General features: G+C 43.0%; 1 protein-coding gene across 2 annotated transcripts in view; it reads left to right on the top strand.

Moving 5' to 3' along the window:
* DCLRE1B (DNA cross-link repair 1B) overlaps window positions 1-15,971 on the top strand; it is a 35,064-nt gene extending 19,093 nt beyond the window's left edge. For both annotated transcript variants that reach the window (XM_073667159.1, XM_073667160.1), the window contains 4 exons: window positions 2,676-2,892; window positions 7,011-7,176; window positions 10,711-10,890; window positions 13,413-15,971. In XM_073667159.1, coding sequence (XP_073523260.1) covers window positions 2,704-2,892; window positions 7,011-7,176; window positions 10,711-10,890; window positions 13,413-14,407 — 1,530 coding nt within the window. In that variant the 5' untranslated portion in view covers window positions 2,676-2,703 and the 3' untranslated portion in view covers window positions 14,408-15,971. The remainder of the gene's footprint in view (window positions 1-2,675; window positions 2,893-7,010; window positions 7,177-10,710; window positions 10,891-13,412) is intronic.
* The last annotated feature ends 1,267 nt before the right edge of the window (window positions 15,972-17,238 follow it).

Genomic DNA, 17,238 nt, shown 5'->3' with positions numbered 1-17,238 from the left:
TATGTCAGAGGATGACGAGACAGTTGCCAACTGCAGCATCTTTCTGTAGTGTGCAGACCGGCAAGGACGGCAGGGGTGAGGAGTGAGTGGAAGATGATGCAAGGAATGATGAGGTGCTAGAACTTACGTCGGGCGGAGGCCATCCTAGTGACATGCGCAGTTTGAAGGAAGAGGAGGTGTCCATGTTGACCCAACAGCACAGCAAAAGTGGGAGCAGGATGCAAAGGCGCAGCACGCCCTAGCCAGTAAGTCAGCTGCTACTACCCACCGCGCTGCTGAAATCACACCACAGACTGCTCAAAAGGGAATGTGCTGGTAACATGCGTGGTTTGCACGCTGTGTCATGAGAGCCTGAAGTGAGGCATAAATCTTCTAAACATGAGCACGACCTGTTAGAGAGAGAGAGAGATATCAAGATCTGCAGCGGAGACTAGCGTGACATGTTGCAAGTGAGTTTGGGTATGTGTGCCTACGAACAGGCTCCCTCTCCAGATTCAAACCCTAACTCACTGTAATCCAAGGACACCAGCCTGCAATGAAGCCCATACGGCACGGGTTGGTGGTTGGAAGGAGATAGACAACACGCCTTGCATGCCGAGGGTGAAGGTGAAAGGGCTCCAGAGGAAACCATGGCCACCCTGCCTCATCAACCAACATAATGCACAAGAATGCTCAGGATAGGGTGTGGGGGCCTATGCGACGCCTCTGTCAGGTTTTCCATGCATTCCTTTACCGGTTCATAATGTTACGACAATCTGTAGCCAGAAAATTAAAAAATATAATCTAAATTGACTGACTGATTTATTGACCTTTTGCAGTTTCACTGTATCATCTGTGTGTACATATCCACTGTGGTACAGGGCTTCATCTTCAAAAAATTATTTAATCCAATCCACTTCACAAACGTAATAGATTCATCCCAAAATGTGTCCTTTTTTGGGAATTCTGTTATTTTAAATTTCCCTATCTAAATTTGTTTGCAGGGCACTTGTCCTGCTCTTACCCCCATTTAGCTTCCTTTTGTAGCCCCCTAGCCCTTACTATGACCATTTTACAGCCATTTTAAAGCACCAAAGTTTGGTCGCCATTGACTTCTATGGGTTTCGGGGTCCCGTTCGGATACCGAATTTTTAGCTCTAGTTCAGACTAACCCGAACATCCTCGGGTCCGCTCATCCCTAATCAGCATACCACCATCACTGGGTGATAACGGAATAGTCATATTATTATGCAGTCAGAGGTTTCTAGCTAGCTACAGCAGTTATGGATGCCTCCAACGGAGGAGGAAGCCAGGAGATGGAATGAGAACACCGTATGGAAGAGCTGCATCTGTCCAGGAGTAGAGTATTGTTTTTTATAATGCTTGCTCCATCCTGGACCCATTAATAATATCTTTCGTAGTAGTGCACAACTCCTTTTAGAAAACTTGCCATATCCCAGAGAGACTGAGCTGATTTACCATACTTTGTTTTATTTTACTTGCTCTGTATCTTAAAGGGGATTCCCATCTTCTAAAGTTTAGGATATGCCATCACTTTAGGATTGGTGGATGTCAACACCTAAGATCCTAATGATTTTGAGAATGAAGGGGACGTTCTGCTTCACGACTGCATTACCTTATAAAAATTCTCTACCAACTAGCTGTACAGGGAACTTCAACCGGCCTCTTTCACTTGTATCTTGGCCCATTCGTAAGCTATTTCTTATCCTAGTGATGCTGAACTTAAAAAAGGATTGCCCAAAAGCATGCCACCCTGGTGTTTAGCTCATGTGCCGTGTGAGGCTGTGGGACGTACAGGTAATATAAAGTGCGGTCACACGGAGTTTGCCAGAGTGACCCCCGTTCCAGTGGATCTTTTCGCTAGCTAATGGGGGTCTGTTGTAGATCAAAACTTTGATCCCAGCCAGGAATAGACTTGACGCTGACTCAGACCTCATTCAGACTTCACAAAGAGTAAAACTGACTCATTATTTTGATCAAAGTTTGATCTGAGTGTTAGTTTTTCCTCATATGTGCAGGAAAAACAAAATTTTTCCACCTCCTTTCTGACAGTCTGAAAATCGGACCGCTCTTTGATGTCATCAGAGTACAGTTTGACTTCTCTTTTTTCACTGACCCATAGACTTGCATTGTCAATTTTGATCTGACCCTTGGATCAAAATCTGACATGTCTCTCCGGTTTTCCACGGAAATCTTGGTTCTCAAAAAATCACGGTCGTGTGAATGGTCCCATAGACTATCACAGGAATGCAAAGGAATTCTCCAACGTGGATACAATTAAATTCTTTATTTAATCCAAAGTTAAAAAGTGTATAAATCCAAGAAGACAGGTAGCACCACCATATGTTGACTCCAGTATGGAATTACACCAGTCAAATCGACGCGTTTGACTCAAAAGAGTCTTATTCATGATCTCAGACTATCACAGGTACAAGTGCCATCCATGAAAATCTGACGTCTGAATGAGGCTTTGTTTGTATTCTAAACTAAGCATTTGCCTCATCTTTCTATTTCAACTGCTCTGTGACCTCCTATTCCGGTATTTTGACAGTGGCTCCACTGGGGAGCACCTCTATATGAGAGATCGCGAAACTGCATATTGGAGAGGTTTATCAGCATTCCAATGAAGCTAAAATCCTTAATATTATGTTTATTTTGTTCTTTCTCTCTTGCAGACATTTGATAACTACCTGGAGGTTGATAATGAATGGGACAACTCTTCCCAACACACCCATCGCTGTGGATTTCTGGCAGATCCGAAAATGCAGTCACATCCGGCTCTTTTTTCTCTCTCACATGCACAGTGACCATACGGTAGGCTTGTCTTCCACATGGAAAAATCCACTCTACTGTTCTCCAGTCACAGCCAAGATCCTTAAACATAAGTTACAGGTTTGTATGACTTTTATAATGGCCGAGCCTCCATAACTGGGCTACTTTCACACTACTGCAGTTTGTTACAATGTGTCACTGTAGACCAGTGTCCTCATGGCCTCCAACTCATCACATTTTCAGGATTTCCATAGTATTTCACCGGTGATTGAAGTATTATTAAGGCATCAGAAACTGCCACAGCTTCTGTCACCTGTGCAACACTAAGGAAATCCTAAAACATAACGTGTTGGGGCGCTGTGAGGATGGGGTTTGGGATACACTGCTATAGACAAACAGGGGTCTCCACCAGCCGATTTCTGATCAGTCAATGACCTAACAAGTTAGTTGGCGTTCATTTAAAGAGGAGAGTTTACCAGGTCAAAAGTGGGTAGTTTTCATTCTCGCTTATCCCGAGTACTCAGTTTTTAATTAAATTTTTTTTTTTATGCCCCAGAGATATGGAACTTTATACTTAGAGCAAATTTTTATGGCATGGTTCACAGCATAATTATGCGGAGCAGCCTAAATACACTCGTGACTATTTTAGAGGGTCGAACCAGTAGGCTGAAATGAATTCTCAATATTAATAACATACCGTATGTTTTGGACTATAAGATGCATATTTTAGCAACAGAACGTCTTCCTAAAAAGTGCCTGCGTCCTCTAGTCCGGCGGTAGCTCTCCCCACCCTGCACTGTTAGACCTACCCCGCTGTGTGTGCAGGAATCTGGGAGTGGTCTCAGAGAGGCTCCTCCCCCCGATCACTGAATGCAGAGCACTGCGACATACATGGCGGTACAATGCTTTCTCCCTGTGCGGAGCACAGCGAAGGAGATAAAGCAAATCGTTCCGTCTAGGTAACACTCCTCTGCCCTGTTGATGAGCACAAGTACAAGTAGATTTTTTTACTCACCGTAAAATTTGTTTCTTGTAGTCTTCATTGGGGGACACAGAACCATAGATAGTCTGCTGACACTATTATTGCATTTAAATAAAATTGTCTCCTCGCCTGCTGGAGCAGGCTTCCTCAGTTTTGTGAAAAAGCAGTAGGAGAAAATAATTAAAGGGAACCTGTGACGTCCTAGCTACTATCTACACTGCCCCCATAGTGTTTAGTGATGCAATGTGCATCACTAACAAGCTTTCTTCATTAAAATTGTTGGTATTATAATGATTTTATAACATTTGATATACTTTATCATACTTTCAGTCATAGGGGTGTGATCCTCGTATTCAGTCATGGGTGAGCGATGCTTTCAGTCACTGCTGGTACCGCCCATCTATTTGAATACTGCTCCCGGCAAGCGCTATTATTGTTGGGCGCATGCGCATTTGTGCATGTCCGGCTGCTGGTCCCGCGTCTGCACAGTGAGGCTATGTGGTTACCAGCTTCACTATGCATGCTCGGGGAACATAGCACGTGGGCAGTGAAGTTGGTAACCACACAGACCAGCAGCTGGATATGTACAAATGCTCATGCGCCCAACAATAATAGCGCTTGCCGGGAGCAGTATTCAAATGTCATGGGCGGTACCAGCACTGACTGAATGCATCGCTCACCCATGACTGAATCTGAGAATCACACCCCTATGACTGAAAACGAGCCGGTAGGACAAAGTGTATATTATGTTATAAAATCATTATACTACCACCGATTTTAATGAAGAAAGCTTGTTAGTGATGCGCATTGCATCACTAACAAAGCAATGGAGGCAGTGTAGATAGTAGCTAGGACATGACTGGCTCCCATTAAGGCAAGAAGAAAAATAACTGTACGCCCAACCAGGCAACTATGGGAGGGAGCTGGGTCCCCCAATGAAGACTACTAGAAACAGATTTTACTGTGAGTAAAAAATCTACTTTTCTCGTTTGTCTTATTGGGGGACACAGAACCATGGGACGTCCTAAAGCTGTCCCTACGGTGGGAATGTATTAAACATCATCCTAACCTTACCACCTAGTCTTCTGCCGTAACTCAAGCAGAAGCCTGGGTTACTGCTGCTTACAGTATCTTCCTACCCAAACTTGCATCTGCCGAGGCAAAAGAGTGCACCCTGTAAAATGTAGAAAATGTATGCACCAATGCCCAAGTAGCTGCATTACAGAGCTGCAAAGCCGATGCCTGATAGTGAACCGCCCGGGAAGTTTCCCGCCTGCGTAGAGTGCGCCCTAATCTTAAGACAGGTCTGAGACAGACCTTGCCTCCAACTGACACTACACAAAACTGAGGGAGTCTGCTCCAGCCGGTGAGGTATAGTCTGCTGGGGAGGAGCCAATTTTATTTAAATGCAATAATAGTATCAGCCTACCGGTGGCAGCAGACTATTCCATGGTTCTGTGTCCCCCAATGAGACTAACAAGAAATATATATACTGTGTCAAGCTGTCCCTCCTTTATCCTCTCCTCCTCCCCCTTTGTCAGTGGAGGCTGCTGCATAGACTAGTCCTAGTATTTCCTGATCCAACTGTTGTGGCACATCACTATAACTATTACTGTATGTAACATGTCTTTGTGATGCAAATTAAGTATTGTCACCTGGAGCTAATGCAGTCACATTAACCCCTGCACTTACTTTTTAACCGTCATTCATATATTGCAATTTGAAATGCAAAACTGTCTTAACCCCTTCACACCCAGGCAATTTTCCGTTTTTTGGTTTTCATTTTTTCCTCCTCTTCTTCCAAAAGCCATAACTTTTTTTTATTTTTCCATCCACATTGCCATATGACGGCTTGTTTTTTGCGGGACAAGATGGACTGTTTTGGATGACCTCATTCATTTTCTCATGTGATACATTGGAAAGCGGGTAAAAAAAAAATCTAAGTCCGTTGAAATTGCAAAAGTGCAATTTCACAATTGTGGGGGAGGGTTTCCTGTTTACCATGTTCACTATACAGTAAAACTGACCTGGCAATATGATTCTCCAGGACAGTACAATTATACAGATGCCAAACATGCAGAGCTTTACTTTTTATTTAAGTGGCAGGAAAAAAAAATAAAAAAAAAAACGGAAATTTGTAAAACAAAAAAAAATAACTTTACGTGTGTTTGCCATTTTCCAAGACCTGTAATGCTTTCAATTTTCGGGATACAGAGCTGTGTGAGGGTGGTTTTTTTTGTGCTCTGAGCTTCCTTTTTTACGGATACCATTTTCGGGCGGATCTGATGTTTTTTCCGCCTTTAATTGCAATGTCGCGGCGGCCAAAAAAAATTGTAATGCTGGTGTTTTGGGGTTTTATTGTCGTTGCCGATCAGATTATTTACTTTTATATTTTGATAGATCAAACTTTTATGACCAAATTTGTTTTGTTTTCTATTTTATTTTTAATAGGGCAAATGCTGGGCGCGATTTAATCTTTTGTGGGAGAAGTGGGTTCGTATTTTAAAAAAAAGAAAGTTTTTGATAGTCCCCTTAGGGGACTTGAAGCTGTGATAATCTGATCATTTATGCTACACATAGCCATGCATAGTGGCTTTCAAAGGAGAATCGTCATGACCAGCACGAAGGTCTTCAGCAGACTCCCGGCTGTCATGGTAAATCATTGGCGCCTCCGTGATCACATCCATTGGACATGTGGAATGACGCGCACCTCTGCCTGCGCGTGTTAAATGCTGCTGTCAGAGATTGACAGATTTAACAGGTTATCAGCTGCGGGCGGACCTCCTCCTGAGCAAGCTCAAGATACTCGGTATTTGCCTGAGCATACTCGCTGTAAGGGTTAACAGAACATACTCTCTCATCACTAACTTTTATCACAACACAGTGAGCAGGGCCGTAATTAGCTCCCAGCACTTTGGTTGACAGCCTGCTCTGCATGTGTGCAGCTTGTCTGTGCAGCGCATGCTGTCAGTCAAAGGACTGCTTACTGTAGTCGCTCCGTGCACACCCCTATGACTGAAAGAGAGTAGCTCCCTTGAGGATATAAGTGCATTCCCTTCTGATAGCCACACTTGCTGTAGGATGGCCAGGCAACATAGTAATGCATTTACTTGCAGATTAATCTTATATCTGTAGGTAAATAATGTTTTTTGCACGTTACAGGTTCCGTTTAAGTATCACAATATATGACCATGCCATTGTATAAAGGACACTCGTGCATTTGTAGACCTCGCCAATAATTTGTATTAACTCTTAGGTAAAGAGCACGTGGATCAATCCATTGGAAGTTGGAGACTGTCACATGCTGCCTTTAGATGATTGTGGGATTGAGACTGTATCTGTGACCCTTATAGATGCCAACCATTGCCCTGGCTCTGTTATGTTCTTGTTTGAGGGGTATTTTGGCACAGTCTTGTACACAGGTAAATGGATTTCTTATTTATAATAAATAACTTGGAACCTACCTAACCCTTCTTAGAGGTATACACTGTGACTGGGTGTGTGACACAGCAGGCAGGGGCAGCAGACCCGTGCACAATCCAAAAGACCTTTATTGGGAGTGGAAGAATGTTCCACCGAACAGCGATATGATTCCTTCAAGTCTGCAATGTGGCCGCAACAAAAGTTACAAGTGCGGGGGCGCCACCTGGCAATCCGACTCCAAGGAAAATGCTACAACAATCCTTAGATTAGTTCCTCAAATCCAACAGGGTGGGCAAGACCTCACAATACCGTGTGCTCAATGATCCCCAATCTCTAATAGTCCATTCACTGGCACCGTGACCTGGCCACAGCAGCAGATCCTAGCCCTTCCAAGACACAGCCCCAACAACCTTCAAACATGTCTTTCATTTTCTACTTTAGGATGAGCCCCCTGGTTGGGTACAGATACTCACACCCCACCTCCTTAACCATCGGGTACATTTAATTGAAAGAAGGTCTGAGAAGCCCTGTTTCCAGCTAGTCTGAAAAGTTTGGTATCAGCAAGGCCCCCTGCAGAGAGAAACAAAGACACAAATCCCCCCCACCCAATGCAGGACAAGGAATTCTAATGGAGACCTAACTACAGTATGGTCCATGGAGGCCGCCTGGGTGTGACACCCTGTTACATACACCTTTGCTTATATCTGGAAACCTATTTCCTAAAGTCCATTAACGATCATATTATCCCTCTAGGACCACAATTAAAAGGTTTGTGGGTTGTTGTGGTTTTTTTTTTTTTTTTTTATAGAAATGGTGCCAGTTTTGCCAATGGGCGATGTTTGTATTTATTTGAATGTCCGTTGGCTGCATTACCAATGTAGCCCATGGGCAGGGGCTGTGCTAATGACCGGGCCATTTTACTTTTTTTTTTTTGTATCTTCTTTTTCCACTCCCCTTTTTCCAAGAGCCATAACTTTTTTTAATTTTCCATTAACATAGTCAATTGAGGTCTTGCTTTTTCCATCATTTGTTTCTGCTTTTCTGTTTTCTTTTCTTTGTGGGTTTTGTTTTAGTGACATTCATTGTTCAATAAGTGACCTTACAACATTATTTTCCAGGTCGGTACAATTCCAACAATTGAAAAAAAAACAAAAAAAAACATTTATTTTGGTGGCTTTAACAAATTCATCTTCCAAGACCTTGTGTGTGCTATTTGAGAGGTGTTGTAGTTTGTTTGGTGCTAAGCTATAGTTTTTAATGGGTACCTTTTTTGAAGTTTTAATCACTTTTTGCTGGAGGTATGATGACTTCAACAATGGCAATTTTGTCATGTGTTTTTTTTATTTTTTATTGCTTTTACGGTGTTTATTTTATGAATTAAATAATTTTATACTACGGTTGGAATTTACAGGCACAGCAGTGCTGAATATGCATTATTGTGTTTTTACATTTGGTAAAAAGGTGTTTTTTGTTTTTATTTTTTTAACTACACTTTATAATGAAAATTACCATCTCCAATGAAGCCTGGCCTGAATACCAAGGTGATGGTAATGGGTGCCTTCAGCAGGCCCCAGCTGCCCTGTGTGGAACCCGCACAGCTCCTGAATTCACCCCATATAACTGTACTTTCTCCTATTACATACTGGGGAGGGTAAGGTCTTAATGGGGTTGTCCACTACAAGGACAACCCCTTCTCACTCTCTTTGTTTGCCCCCATGATAATGAAAACATGTATTTTTACCTCTCGTGCCAGCACCATTCCAGCGGTGTCTGCACTCCCGTTCCCGGGGCTCACATGAGGTGGTCACGTCACACGAGCCCTGCGCCCAGTCAGCACTGGTGACGCGCCCCCTGGGCCATGTTCAGCGGATACCCGGAGCCGGATCTGTATGGGGGTAGTAGTCCTTGTGGCGGTGACCCGGTCCGTGCCCAGGGTGTCAAACTAAGTGTGTGGCAGTCTTTGTAGATGTTGTTAAGTGTCGACTACGCCACCCGTTGAGTGCGGCTTTGAAGCCGCCGCTGCAGAGCAGTCCGCTGAGGCCGGTGGTATATGTGCAGCAGTGATGGTATAACCCCCAACGGGAGGGGTATGGCCTCAGGGCAGCAGGTGTGGATGATGGGGGTTGTGATGGTGCAGTAAGAAGACTCAGAGTCGGGAGATGCAGTTCAGGGTTTTTACTTACTGGTGTCCTTTTAGTCACTCTGGCCTTGAGTGACCACCCGAGCCGTGCTGCGTCCACCAGGTCCTGGACTCGGCCAACCCCCAGGCAATTCCGGAGCGTGGTCCTGAGCTCCTTTCTGACTCTCCCTTCTTCTGGCCGTTCCCACCAGGGATCCACTTTTGGCCGGCTCCCTCGGGTCTCTTGGTGGTCAAGCCTCCTCTGGGCTCCCTGACCCTATACTTGGTATGCCTTTCTAGTGGATTTGGTGAGGGTCGTGGCAGATCCTGACCACGACCTCCGGTTCCTGGCTAAGGTTTGTTTTGGCCTCTGCCAGCTTGGGATCCGGTACCCTTGTCCGCCAACCCTTCACCCTTCTGTCCTTATTCTGGGATCTTGGGGTTCTCTTCTTGTTTCCTCTCTGGGTCCTTCTGACTCCTCTCTCTCTCTCTGCAGGCCTTGCTCTGGAGCTGGGCCCAGCCGGAGCCACAGCTCCCTGTCAGCCCTCCTGGCTGAGCTCCTCTGCTCTGCTTCTCCTCAGGCTCTCTGACCCTGATCTAAGATGGTGCCCACCTTATATACTCCCTCTATGTGTGAGCCCAGGTGACCAGCACCCAATGAGCTCCTAGCTTTACCCAGACTGCTCCCCCTATCTGCCCCTACACTACTGGGATGTTCCACCCCCCTCCCACTCCAGCCAGGGACAGACGCTGTCGTACCTGCACATATACTGGTGGGAGTACCGTAGTTCTGTCCCCCGGAAATGGGATGTATGTAGTGCATGCAGCCTACTAAGCTCAGTTCCACACTCCATCCTTACCCGGGAGTGGAATACCACACCTCTGGGTTGAGGTGCAATACCCCTGTAGCAGCCGAATCCTCAGGGTGCTACACTGGCATCACTGTCGCCTCGTTTGGACGTATAAGTAATCAGGAGTAAGTCAGAGTAGCTGCTCACTTCTTCTTGATTATTATTCATGTGTCATACCCTCACGTGCTGGGAACGTGAGTCCCTACACCACTGGAACGGCGCTGGCATGGGAGGCCAGTATAGGTATTTTAATGGGGGCAAACATTGAGTGAGAGAGGATTGTCCTATCCACAAAATCTATGGTCACGAGAGGACACACTACTAGGATCCCCATTATTTCCAGAACGGGGTTTATATGGACCAGCAGTCAGACATTCTTTGATAAGAGGGAAATTGTGGGAAAACTATCTCTGAATTCACTTTGTGAAATCAGTGATGATTTTCGCAAAAAAACTGAAGCTCAAATGTACCAATCTGAATGGGGAAGTTGAAAAGTGAGATTGTATGAGTAGACCACAGTGAACACTTCTCCTTTTTTTTTTTTTTTTTTTTTTTTTTTGTAGGTGACTTTCGATATGACCCCATTATGCTAGCATATCCTCCACTAAGAAACCTAAAGATTGATGTTCTGTATTTGGACAACACAAATTGTGATCCTGACCAAAGGCTACCCTCTCGTCAAAAAGCCACTGAACAAATCAAAGAATTAATTGAAAAGCACCCATCCCATGACATCGTGATTGGTAAGCTGGTTGACCACTAAATAGGAAGGCTCAAGGGTGTTATTGTTTGTCTTTGCAGATCTACAGTAGACTCATATTTGTGTTTTTGTTTTTTCATGATTTTTAAAGTTTGGGCTAAGTTTATGTCTATTCTTTTATGGAGCACACTTGTATTGTGACATTAATGGAGTCTGCCCCTATGCCATGCTACTGCTTTGTGTCATTTTGATAAAATCCCTGTTTTAATTGATCTAGCAGTTATCTCAGGGGTGGCCAATTAATTTGTATCACTTAATATTGATCGTAATTAAATATGCCGACATCCCTCTATATAACGTATGAGCCCGCACACAGTCTGCTATATACAGTGTGAGCCCCCACATAGCCTCCTATGTACGGCGTGAGCCCCCACATAGCCTCCTGTGTATGTACGGCGTGAGCCCCCACATAGCCTCCTGTGTATGTACGGCGTGAGCCCCCACATAGCCTCCTGTGTATGTACGGCGTGAGCCCCCACATAGCCTCCTGTGTATGTACGGCGTGAGCCCCCACATAGCCTCCTGTGTATGTACGGCGTGAGCCCCCACATAGCCTCCTGTGTATGTACGGCGTGAGCCCCCACATAGCCTCCTGTGTATGTACGGCGTGAGCCCCCACATAGCCTCCTGTGTATGTACGGCGTGAGCCCCCACATAGCCTCCTGTGTATGTACGGCGTGAGCCCCACTTTGCCCAGGTCTGAGTTATCTGAATGCTGGGCTCTGTATAACCCCACCCACGCCAATGATTGGCAACTTTTGGCCCATGAGGAGCATAAAGTTGCCAATCATTGGTGGGGGTGAAGTTATACCGAGCTCTTTATGTGCTTGACTACCTGGCAGCAGGTTTACTAGTCCTCTAGTGATAATCTTGTGCTGATAAAACAGTGATTTTATTACTTCTAAACTAAGCAGATCAATAAGTGACACATCGTTGGAATCAGGATCTCTGCTACTCCGTTTATCTGCTCTCAGGTTAGCAGGCAAAAACCTGGTGACATATTCTCTTTAAGTGCAGCAGTTACTTTTCTATTTTGTATGAATAAATTATTTGCGCTATGGCCAATACAAAGATAGAAATGGATTGCTAAAAGATGATTATTCGTTTATTGGTGGTTAGCTTAAAATACTGGCTAAAAGGCTGGCTAGTGGTAACACATAGCAGCGAGATGACAGTGACAATAAGGGTGGGATGTATCTTGTTCAGACGGCGGATCCTTCTTCCGCATGTAGGCACTTCATTCAGGAGGATACCGAGTAAATTAGCAATGTCCCGGCCGGCGGCATACACTCTTTGCAGCTCCGCTGATCCACAGCGTGCATACACTGGAAGCAGATAGAACCTGCGTGACGTTAGACATCTGCTTCCAGCGTATGCACGCTAGTACTATTAGCACCAGCACTTTATCCACCAGGGGTGCCCCACTAATTGACTCTACAGCTATCCCCCCCCTTATTGTAACTTTCATCTCGCAGCATTGCACTGTGTTACCACTAACCAGCCTTTTAGGCAGTCTTTTTGGCTACCAAACAATAAACAATTGTCTTTTAGCGGTCCTTTTTTCTATCTTTGTATTGGCCATAGCGCAAATAATGAATTCATACAGTAGTTCCTAATTTGTGAATTTTTGTGATTGTGTTATTTGCAGCAGGCCCATTTCATACGCCCTCACGCCACTTGCTTATTTTTATACTTTTATATTTTTCTTTTATTCTTTATAACGCTCTAAGCCATAATTGCTTCATTTTTATGGAGATCATTCTTGATCAGCCTAACCTCATGTAGTGGTCTGGAATGCAGTCTGTTTCCATTAACCCCCTAACCACTGAGTGATTATTATTTTTATTTTTTTTTACCTTTTCTGATTACTTTAATATTTCAATCAAACTTTTATGGACACAGCGGTACCAAATATGTTTGGATTTATTTATCTTTAAATTGTGAGAAATGGAGTGATAAAAATTTTAATTTAAAATTATTTTTTTTTTAGGGAAAGTTTAAAATTGCAATCCTTTGATCACTTATGTACTGCAATATTGTATATAGTGTGAATGGTGGTCTCCTGTTAAGCTAAGTTTACAGTAGTGCTTCACAGGACTCCGCTTGCCATGATAAGCCAATCAGAGATTGCTTCGCAAGGGGTCCAACAGGAGATGGTGCAAACTCTCAGCTGTGATCACACCATTTAAATGCAGCAGTCAGTGATTGATAACAGTGTCTAAATGGTTAAATAGCAGTGATCAGAGCTTGCTCCGGTTACTGCTGTTACAGATAGTTACCTGCTGTGTAACACATCTGCTTAATTTGGATGGGCTTAGCTCCACACATGCGGATCCCACATAGTCATGCAGATGCACGAGGGGTTAATGGGTTACTTATCACATTAAGTCTAGCTGAAGGTGTAGACACGTACCCTTTTGTGTGCTATATTCGCGGTTCCTTTTTATGATTTTGTGTTCCTTTTACATGTCTTCCCACTTACCAAGCTTCACCTGTATATTGCAGGCCTCTACAGTATAGGAAAAGAATCCCTTTTGGTGGACTTGGCAATAACATTTCAGTCTAGGATTGTCGTAAGCCCCCAGAGACTGGAATTACTCAATCTTTTAGAAATCGAAGATGTCTTTACGGCATGTAGCGGAGATGGAAGAATTCGGGTGGTGGATCAGTCTGAAGTGAAGTACTCTAACATGTTGAAATGGAATTCTGTCTGTCCAACCATTGCCATCATTCCAACCAGTCGGAAAATAAAGGTGTGGCACAAAGATATCCACGTGCTTCCATATTCTGACCACTCTTCGTATGACGAACTAATTGCATTTATTTCTGGATTGAAATTCTTGTCCATTATCCCTGTTGTTAAAACAAAGCAATGTTTATCTGTCTTCAGGCCGTACTTGAGTTCAGAGAAGGCAACCCCCAGCATAAAAATCCCAGACTCCGTTAAGTCCTATATGAAATGTCAGGTACAGTCAAGTAAAGTGCACACTCCTAAAGTTCGAATTAGGAACAGTCCTCGAGGGGTTGAATTTGAGCCCATTGAAACAAATGTACAAACTATTGCAGGTCTTAATGGGACTGGTGAAAATTTGGAGAAGATACACAAGTCATTACAGCAGATGATTCACACAAGAGAGGCTTACGACACTGACCCTTGTAACCCAAGTCTAAGTTATGGAAGAGCACCAGTACCACTTACAGAGTCTACTGCTCTTGTGTCTGATGATCTGTTGTCCTCTCCAACTTCTAATATCTGTGAACTCTCTAAGAACGAGTTTGAGATGGCTTCAGCAATCTCATCCCCCAAAGACATGAATCTGACTATCATATCTGATTCCTCTGCTTTATGTGAGGATACAAGTCAGATTTTTAGTCTCAGTGGGAATGCTTCCTTAAGCCTTCCTAGACTTTCAATTTTGCCCTGCAATAAGCGAAAAAAACTTGGTTCAAGAAACTTTCATCGCCAAGTAGAAAGATATTTCAAAAGATTTCCACTTTAAAGGATCTCTCATATTTATTTATTTCCATTACAATTTATAAGCCTGAGCTTATATAGTGTAGCTGCTTTTTTTTAATCATGTCCTCCTAGTCAAAACATTGCTGCATTTCTTTGATGCCAAGAATGGCCTGCCATCACTAGTCAGCGACCCCACTCTCTGTTCTGCATTAGAGAGTCTCTGGCTGGTTACATTTGCCATCCTGTCTTTCCAGGAGGCGCAGTACAAGAGAAGGAAGCAGATAAGTAAAGACTGTGCTATTGCAGGGGACACCTCACTTAGACACAAAATAGGCAATAAATATATTATGGTTGGGTGCCCCACCACTGGCATCCCTACAAGAATTAGACTGGGGGTCCTATTGGCATACTTTTTCCACAAACAACCATGAGAAGGAGGATTTTGATGGGAGAAGCAGCTGAATGTGTATTGTCACTTTATAGGCTGGTGTAAGCATTTGACTATGATCCGATGTTAGAGGTTGTCCACTACTTTTACATTGATGATCTATCCTTATCCGGCACCCGCACCGATCAGACGTTATCAGAGGTGGCCGTCGGCCGGAAGTACTAACTTACCAAACTGCTCAGTCTTCCGGTAGTGGCCAGGGCTTGGTACACCAATTCAAATCAATAGGTGTCAGATGTGTAGTACCCTGCAACAGCCAACAATGCCATACAGTGGTGTGAACTGTTAATCTTCAGGAGCACAGTGCCTCTCCCCAGCAGTTAGGAAGCTTATGTGCTCCTGAAGAAAGCAGATCGCACATGTCTAAAGCTGTCTGGATTGTAGGCAGTGGAGAAGAGCCATGAAAAGATGTTTCAGGAAAACATCAGCTGAAGCACTTTTTCTTTATTTTTTTTTTTTTTTTTTACATTTTTTCAGATGTCTCCTGCGGCAGCTTTTCCTTCGGCTTCATATGCACACCATGTCGCTTTTGTGTTACTTTTTGGTGTTTTTTGCTTTCTGACAGGTTCCAGACAGAATCTGCCTGAAAGACGTTTTGTGCACATACCCTTAGTGGTTATTACTCAGGAGCATATTTTATCATTTTGGTCTTTGTGAAGACCAAAGCTTCCAATTTTACAAGTTATACACACTGAAAACACAACTGTTTTGACCGTGCACTTCCAGTACAGTTGAGCAGGCATGATCCATTTGTAAAAAGATGAATTATGTTTTTTTTTATATTCTGGACTTGGCATATTTGCACATTTTGATATAAATGTATTTTTTATCTATGTGGTTTGTGTAATATATAATATTTTTCTACTGCGCATTTTGGCACTGGTAATTGTCAGTAATGCAGGAGAGGCCATGAGATATGCTCTAAATCTGACATCATCTCAAATGCCATTTCTTGATGAGATCCCGCATGTCTTGGTAAATATGGTGCTCAGAAGTGCATTAGTAAGTTTCTATACTTTCCCTTTTTTTCTTTTCCATACTGTTTAGCATTACAGTTTTATATAACTACAGTCTATCAAATTCCTCTATATTTGATTTTATATGTGTTCACAATGCATTTGCTTTTTTTATCATATAAAATAAAGATTTATACTTCCTTGTTCCCGTTTTCTTCTTTCAAAAGATGACATATACATTAATATGTATAGTACACTAGATCTGTGTATATTATCTTATGTAAGCCTGATCAACTATACACCTATTCTGCCTGCCTCCATGTTTATAGATATATATTATTTTGCACATATGTATATATTATACATTATCAGTGATATTTAATATTCCTAAAATAATGGGGTAAAAATAAGTTGAACCCAAGGTCCATGACGATTAGCTCTACTGCATTTTTTTGGGTCATTCCTGAGTCATGGTACATGGTAAAATCGCAGCAAAGCCGTGTCCTCAAACCTGTAGCCATTGTATTTCAGGTCCCAGGGGATCTCAAACATGTTATACATTCTCATATTTTACCAAACTGGAGAAAAGGGTAACTTGGAAAAGTTCAGTTTAAATAATTATCATTAAAAATTTACGCACGTGTCGGAGTTGCATTGTAGCGCTTAGGGTGGGTTCACACCAATTAGAAAAAATCGGTCAGTTTGTTGCAGAAAGTGGGACGATTTTTTTCCTCACTTGTCATCGTGAGCAGGCAGTACATATACAATCTGTTTTTTTACTTAGCATTTACAGTTTGTGACAGAATTGCATGTATCTGTAATAATCGGATGCTAGACTGTATCTCTTTATGGCATCTGATGTTCTTTCCGCACCCAGCTAATTCTTCTCTTTTCTCTGCTCTATGTAGAAACATTAAGTCTCTCTTCCCTGCTAGGGACTTTTGCAGTGACTTATGACTCATAGAGGGAAAATAAATTTCCTGTTTCTACATAGAGCTTAGAAGGATTCAGCTAGTCAGTTTTTAATCACGTGATGTTATAGACCTAATGGAAAAGAGAAGAATTATCTGGGTAGAAAGGCAAAATGAGCAATTGTAAGTACACAGTGCTATATAATATGATGACTGCAATATATTAAGAGGGTACAAATTTTGATGGGAGGAGTGCTTCTTTAAGGACACCCTGCATCAACTCTGGAACCTGTGCCTATGAGCTAATTAGAGCTAGTGTTTTGTGTTTTTCATTGTGTATTTTGGCTCAAATTTGAGTGAGAGAGAAATTAGTTTAATCACTGGGGAATAAGGTTTCACAAGCAAAATGTGCCACAAATCTGCGCCAAAGCATGTGCTTATAGGGTGTGCAATAATTCATTGTTTTCAGGGTGTCACTACTTTTATATGTAAGAATATATGTGCAAAACCAAGGAAATGAGCTGGAGCATACAGTGGGTACGGAAAGTATTCAGACCCC

The sequence above is a fragment of the Phyllobates terribilis genome, unplaced genomic scaffold (genome assembly GCF_046119375.1).
Source record: "Phyllobates terribilis strain yellow unplaced genomic scaffold, ASM4611937v1 Scaffold_2__4_contigs__length_985480577, whole genome shotgun sequence".
Taxonomy (NCBI): Eukaryota; Metazoa; Chordata; class Amphibia; order Anura; family Dendrobatidae; genus Phyllobates; species Phyllobates terribilis.
This window is presented reverse-complemented; position numbering and strand designations above follow the sequence as displayed.